The 7,612-nt window shown below is 50.5% G+C and overlaps 1 protein-coding gene across 1 annotated transcript in view; it reads left to right on the top strand.

Moving 5' to 3' along the window:
• Positions 1–7,612, top strand: part of Zfyve28 (zinc finger FYVE-type containing 28) — a 94,534-nt gene that overhangs the window by 66,717 nt on the left and 20,205 nt on the right. Inside the window, exon 8 of the mRNA XM_005365899.3 lies at positions 2,255–3,571. Within this exon, the coding sequence (XP_005365956.1) occupies positions 2,255–3,571 (1,317 nt within the window). The remainder of the gene's footprint in view (positions 1–2,254; positions 3,572–7,612) is intronic.

Here is a 7,612-nt window from a genome sequence, read left to right as displayed (position 1 = left end):
TTTAGATCATCTGGGAGACACATTGGTGGGTGTATCTGTCGGCCCTGCCTTAGACTTGACAGGATTTAGATCATCTGGGAGACACATTGGTGGGTCTATCTGTCGGCCCTGCCTTAGACTCATCCTAGCCACTGTCACAAAACAAGGCTGCATGTCCAAGTCTCAGCTTTAGTGTCCCCTTCTTGAGGAAAGCATTCCAAACTCAGCCAGGGGCCCTGCTGCTCTCTCTTTGGCTTGTATTCCCTTCCTAGCCGTTGTCATTACTGTCGACTGCATGTTGTTTGTACAGATGCTTAAACCAGCCTCAGCCACCTAGGAGAGAACCCTAGGTGGCTAGGCCATGCTTGCCTTCTTCCTGCAAAACCGCTGGTGTCCAGAGCCTGGCAGGCATATGGCCGGTCCTTAGTAATAGTTGTTTTTTTTTTCTTTTAAAGATGAGTGTTCCTAGGTAAACAGACATGTGTTGATGGTAGTCTTTAAAGCAGAGGTTTTCAACCTGTGGGCCATGACCTCTTTGAGGGTCTCATGAGGATATCCTGCACATCAGATATTTACATTGCCACTCGTAACAGTAGCAAAATCATAGTTATGAAGTAACAACAAAATAATTTTATAGTTGGGGGTCACCACAACATGAGGAACTGTATTAAAGGGTCACAGCATTAGGAAGGTCGAGAAAACCTGCTCTAAAGTTTTTATTGGTGCTGAAGAGATTGCTTCTCATAGCTAAAAACACTGACTGCCCTTCCACAGGACCAGGGTTTGGTTCCCAGCACCCACATGGTAGCTCACACCCATTTCTAACTCCATTTTCAGGGGATTTGATGCCCTCTCTGGCTTCCGTGGGAACCAGGTACACATGGTACAAAGATATACATGAAGGCAAAGCACCCATATACATAAACAAGAAATAATTTTTTTAAAAAGCTTGTATTGGATCTTGAGATTTCAGTCCGGTGCTCCAATGTGGGTCTCTGTCTCCTTTCATCCCCTGATGAAGGTTAATATTCAGGAGGATGCCTATATGTTTGTCTTTGGATTCACCTTCTTATTTAGCTTCTCTAGGATCGTGAATTATAGGCTCACTGTCCTTTATTTATGGCTAGAAACCAAATATGAGTGAGTACATCCCATGTTCCTCTTTTTGGGTCTGGCTTACCTCACTCAGGATAGTGTTTTCTATTTCCATCCATTTGTATGCAAAATTCAAGAAGTCCTTGTTTTTTACTGCTGAGCAGTACTCTAATATGTATATATTCCATACTTTCCCGGACTGAAATCTCAAGGTCCAAATCAGGAGCAGAAGGAGAGAGAGCACGAGCAAGGAACTCAGGACCACAAGGGGTGCACCCACACACTGAGACAATGGGGATGTTCTATCGGGAACCCACTAAGGCCAGCTGGCCTGGGTCTGAAAAAGCATGGGATAAAACCGGACTTGCTGAACATAGCGGACAATGAGGACTACTGAGAACTCAAGAACAATGGCAATGGGTTTTTGATCCTACTGTACTGGCTTTGTGGGAGCCTAGGCAGTTTGGATGCTCACCTTGCTAGACCTGGATGGAGGTGGGTGGTCCTTGGACTTCCCACAGGTCAGGGAACCCTGATTGCTCTTCGAGCTGATGAGGGAGGGGGACTTTTTTGGGGGAAGGGGAGGGAAATGGGAGGCGGTGGCGGGGAGGAGGCAGAAATCTTTAATAAATTAATAAATTTTAAAAAAAGCTTGTATTGGCTGGGTGGTGGTGGCGCATGCCTTTAATCACAGCACTCAGGAGGCAGAGACTGGCGGATCTCTGAGTTTGAGGCCAGCGAGGTCTATAAGAGCTAGTTCCAGCACAACTAGGACTGTTACACAGAGAAATCCTGTCTCCAAAAAAGCTAAAAACAAAATGAAAAGCTTTTATTAATACAGTCACAATATTCCTATGATCAAAGTCTCATGCATGGTAGACAGATGCTCACCACTGAGCTATGTTTCTGGCCAGTGAGGGCTTTAGCATTCCCAGTGAGAGGTTCCAGAATCTCATTTTAAAATATAATTTACAAATATAATTATAGCTACTTGCACTTCCACCCCTATGAGGAAGAAGAGAGTTTCCTTTTGAAGTGGAGGGCACAGTGCGTGCCACGCACAAGTGCTTGCTGCCCAACTCTTCAGTGTGGGTGTCAGCTTTGGGGGATCGCCTCTGCAGTTGGCAGAGGCTACTGTGACATTTGAGACCCTCAGCCTGGTTTCTGTCTTGACCTGCAGGGATCTGCTGCAGGCGCTGACTGAGGAAGAGCTGCACACACTGGAGCGGAGCCTCTGTGTTTCTCAGGATGTGGAGCTCCCCATCCGGGCAGATGCCCAGGCACCCAGTGCCCTGGCACCAACCTTTTCTGCCTCCCTTCCCCCTGAGGAGCCACTTTCAGCCAGTGCCAGCAACCCAGAGGCAGAACTGGCTTGCTCAATGCAGTATGATGATCAGGAGTTGGAGGAACTTAGTCGCATGGTCCACAGAGCTGGAGATGAGATGTCATCTTTGCTTTCCCCGCCCAGTGCCTCCCAGTCTCCAGCACATAGGCCAGGCCCAGAGGCCAGCCCCCGAGGGGAAGCCTCTCCAGCCAGAGCCCGGCTGAAATCGGGCAGTGACGAGGAGGAAAGGGTATTCTTTATGGATGATGTGGAGGTGACAGAGTCTCCTGCCAGGTCGGAATCCCCCGGGGGAACATTTGAGCTGACAGGTAACGGGGAGGGCAGCGCTCAACAGAGAGGACAGGACAGCCAGAGCGGAGAGGTGGGGGTGGGTGCACCTTCCTTGGTGAAGGAGGAAGACCGGAGCAACAACAACATTGAGGACGACAAAATAAAGCTGGCCAGCCTTGTGGGCTCCACTTCCTGCAGCTGCCTGGACTCACAGCTGTACCTGGACGGCTGGGAGGTGAGTGTAGACGATGCTGAGACCGCCGAGATGATTGCACATCGGACCGGGGGCATGAAACTCTCGGCCACAGTCATCTTCAATCCCAAGTCTCCCACCTCCTCGGACTCAGCCGTGGCAACTCAAGAAACCACAGGCCACGGTGTTACCCCATTGGAGCCCAGGGCAGAGGGGACAGCGGACAATTCACACAAAGTTGGCACTGCAGCCACCAACTGCCTCCTCCACTCCTGTGTGTGCTGTGGGAGCTGTGGGGACAGCAGGGAGGATGCAGTGGAGCGCCTGCGGGAGAAATGTGGTCCAGGGAGCATCATTAGTGCCTCTAACCCTTCTGTAAGCTTAGCCAAGGCTGGGGACAAAGAGCCTGAGAGACTAGATGAAGTCTGGCCTTCCTCCAATGTCACCTTGCCTGCAGAAGATGCCTCCAGTGGGCAGGAGCCCAAAGCCCCTGCTTCCAACAAGTGCCTGGCACACACCTCAGGGCCTCAGGTGGACACAGCAAGCAGGTTGCAAGGAGAGGGTGAGGTCAAAGGTCTGTCAGAGCCAGAGACCAGAAATCAGGACCCTGAGAAGTCCTCTGTGGCCTTGGGTGACAGTGCAAGAGAAGACATGGCCCAGACAGAACCCCAGCACATGTCAGACTCCAGGTAAGTGCTGATTCTGTTCTAGGGACCAGACTTATTATCCTCTTGCATTCAGAACATGTCCTGGCCAATTCTTAAAGCACTGAGATGCTTCATCGTGGGGTTTCTTGGCCATCAACAGGTTCTGGTCCCAAGGCCTTGATGTCTGAAAGGATGAGGTATGGACCGGCCCCTGGAGGTTCCCATCCTACACTAAGTTAAACACTTACCAGTGATCTCCAGGGGTATCTTTCAGGTAATGTTGGCACAGGCTCTCCCCCTTTCATCTTGGTATCTCATTCTAACCCTGGTGTAGCCCATGGTTAATGGGTGTAGTTGGAACTAGGCACACAGCCTGCTGACCTTTCTTCACCGCCATACCTGCTGGGCTTACACAGCTGGAAAGAGATTCCCAGAAACCCTGACTGTGGACAAAGCCGTGCTGAACTCTTGAGGCTACCCTTGGGCAAATTCTTGGGCAGTATCCCAAGACCCCTGGCCTTCCTCACCTCTGTACTCCCTCTGTTCCTTGTGGCTCTTCCCTCCTTAGAAGACCCCTCCCTGCTGTGGTCTGGTGATGTCATGGTAGGGTCTAGAGTAGACACGTTTCTTTAGAACGGAGGCCTCTGTCTTTGCCTCTCACCTGAGTGTTCTGTCCATAGCAGCTTTTGACAAGCATCACTGATGTTGATTGCATGGTTTATTTTGTCTTTATGTTGGGGGTAGGAGGGGCAAAGAAGCCAGCCCAGACTGAGTGGTTCATACATTGTTGTGATGTCTTTAGAACTCTGCCTGTTGGAGACCTACCTGGACAAGGGAGGGAGGGTAGGAGAGGGTCTCCACTCAGAGGTCCTGGAATCCAACACAGTTGGGTGTGTACAGGTTGAGACAAGGCAAAGGACAAGGCAGGGCACAGATGTAGGAGGAGGGTATTCGCATACCAGGGGGCAAAAGCTTCAGGGCCATGGGCAGATGCTCCTTCCCATCCCTCATCCCTTCCTGTGCAGCAGATGGTCACCACGCTCCCTGGAAGCCTGTGGGAAGAGCTGGTCAGGATCTTGTGTCTGTCCTAAACCCCGAGGCTCTCCCGCTCACCGCATGGCTCTTTGCTCCTCTACACACTGTGGGACGGGACTGTAGAAGCCACTGTGGCCAAAGCTCCTAAGCTGCCTACTCCCTAGCCACTGGTAACCTCAGATCTGCTTTTGGCATCTTTGATCTTCTGACTGTGGACATTGAGACTAAGTCATACCGTGCAGGCCCTTCCATGACCCTCCTCTTTTCCTGAGCAGTGTTTCCAAGGGTCATCGACACTGTAGCTAGAGTGACACTCGGTGCCCTCCTCCAGCTGTGTCTCCTCACTGTGCAGAGGGCCCTGCCATGTCTCTCCCTTCACAGCTGACAGCTGTGTAGGGTGTTTCTTGGCTGGTAATGTTGTTGTGGAATTCTTTTTCCAGTTTTGTGTGCACAGGTGTTTTCATTATTTTGGGTCTCTAGGAGTAGAACATGCAGGTCATCTGGCAGCTAGCTGTTTTCCACATGCCTGAGGTTACTTCCATCCTACAAGTGTTTATGTGAGGGGTTCAACTTCTTCACATGGTCCATGGTTTTTAGGTAATTTTCTGTCCGTAGGGCATAATCCATCAGTACGCAGTCAGTCGGTTGCCTTGTCAGACGTACACCTGTAGTTTCAGCTCTTGGCAAGCTGGGGCAGGAGAATGGCAAATTTGAAGCCAGCTTGGGCTACAGAGTGAGAACTTGTCTCAAAACCAACCAAACAAGAACCAAAGTGACTTGAAATTGCCCGTTATTGCGGTGTTGAACTTTGCATAGACTTATAGGAACCACCACTTCTATTTAACTCAATTTTAGAATGACATATAGAATGTTTGCATGCTTTCTAGACAAATCAGATGTAAAGAAGTCTGTCTAGAGGGACTTTACTCTTTTGTGTCTGAAGGGAAGAAGTGTTAAGTTTCGTGGCCCAGGGGTGGACATCAGGGTGCTTGCTCCTGATGATAGGCAGATGGCTCTGAGCTCCAAACCCTCTTCTCCACCTGGCTTCCTAACCTCTAGCCCAAGACCTCACCAGACTCTTTTTGGAGATACCCCCACTTACCTTTACCGAAAAGTAAAGCCCAGACCAGGTTGGGCTGGTGTGCATTCAATCAGACCCTGGTGTCTGCAGGGCTACATCCACACTCCCGCTATTGTAGATGGTGCCGCTGTGGATTTCTACTGCAGAGGTCTCTCCTGTTCCTGAGGCAGCTCCAGCTTCATAGCCAAGTCAACTGGAATGAATTAACTTCCCAAAGGCTGCCAATGGCTACCTTGAGGCCTCTGGCTCAGTTTATTGGTGAGTGAATTATTTTCATACAAGGCTGTCACAAAAACCCAAAAATCCCTTAATGGAAGACTTGTGTGTTTTTTTTTAAGTTTTGACTTGCTCTTTTTCCTATTTGTTCAGGTAACAGCCAGCAAACATCTAACATCTAGAAGCTTCTCCCACCCTGAGCAGGGCTCTTCACAACATGCCTCTGCATTTAGACCCAGTCCAGCTTAGCACACACTCAAAACTCAGCTGTGGAAAGGTGAGACAACCCACCTGGTGGCTCAGAAGACTTTCCCACCTTCCAGGAAGCCTGTTTAGAAGATACAGAGGGTCTGAAGAGCAAGCATTTGAGGAGACCAGAACCTCAGACAGCTGTATGTGGGCCAAGCACTGTGCTTTACGGAGCTGGAAGAGGTCAGCCTACAGCCACCTGCCTATCACTCCTGCCCCGGCACTGGCAGAACTGGCATGGGAGCACTGGTCATCTGTTCTGTGTCATGAGCACATGTCTCAGGGGCCAAGCCAGGTACCGGAACCCACCCAGGAACCAGATGGACGTGGCAGGTCCTTCAGGACTACAAGGAGATGATACAACAGTGTGTTCTCAAACAGAGGCAAGAGGCCAGCCACATGCAGGCAGAACATTTGCTGAAATGCAGAGTGAGACCTCAGGTCTGGCTAGTGGGACAACATTGTGACCAAGTTTTCTCATGACGCACGTGGTCTCATGCACAGGGGTGCTCTATTCGTCAGGGCTTTCTAAAGGAACAAAACTGTGTGTGTGTGTGTGTGTGTGTGTGTGTGTGTGTGTGTGTGTGTGTATTTGGGGATTTGCTAGGTTGTCTTATAGGATGCGGTCTGAGACTCTAGCCATGGCTGCTCATGCCAGTAAAGATGTGAACCTGGCAGTTGTTCCGTCCATAGGCTGATGTCTCAGCAGTCCCAGTTTGAGGCTGTCACCCTGGAGGATTCCCGGGGAACTGATCACTTCAGTCCATGTTGCAGTCCTGGATAAGCTGATTCTAATATGGTTGGAGGACTGTCTCAACAACAGGCTAGATGACCAGTGGGGTAAGGACAAGCAGGCAGAAAGCAAAGTTTCCTTCCCCTCTGTCCTTCTGTGTGGCCTGTGAGCAGGTGTCACCCACAGTAACTGTGGGTCTTCCCGCTTCAGATAACCTGGCTAAGAAAATCCCTCACAGGATTGCCCAGCATCTTGTTTCAGTTGCATTCTGTATGCAGTCAAGTTGACAGTCAAGATTATCCATCACAAGCGGGCCGTGATTCTCCTCTAACTCTGCAGCTGGGAGACAAACTCGGATGCTAATGTCTGCCTCTCCTTGGTGTCCCTGAAGGGGACAGTTACTTTCAGTCTCTGCAAGCAGCAGGAGTCATTTCACTGCTGTTATGACTTAGTCATGGGGTTCACCCCTCATCTGGCAGGTGGCCTCTGGTGGAATGTGGCATGGAGTATATAACGAAGCCTGGGTAGGCCCTGTGCTCACAGGCTTCTGTCCAGTGTGTGAAACTTACCTCTCTGTGCTACAAATGGGAGAGAAGCAGGGAGCTGTGACAAGAGACCTGCCTTCAAGGCTGGAGTCCCCCATTTCCCTGGAGTGTGTGTGGCTAGAAGGTGGAGGGTTGCCCCTGTCTGGACCAATGCATGGAAGCAAATGGGCCTGGGAGAGAGTGTGGGCCCTGCTGGAGAAGCCCCTCCCCTGGTGGTCTTCTAG

The sequence above is a fragment of the Microtus ochrogaster genome, unplaced genomic scaffold (genome assembly GCF_000317375.1).
Source record: "Microtus ochrogaster isolate Prairie Vole_2 unplaced genomic scaffold, MicOch1.0 UNK5, whole genome shotgun sequence".
NCBI classification, from domain to species: domain Eukaryota; kingdom Metazoa; phylum Chordata; class Mammalia; order Rodentia; family Cricetidae; genus Microtus; species Microtus ochrogaster.
Note: the sequence above shows the minus strand (reverse complement) of the source record. Positions and strands in the feature narration are given on the sequence as shown.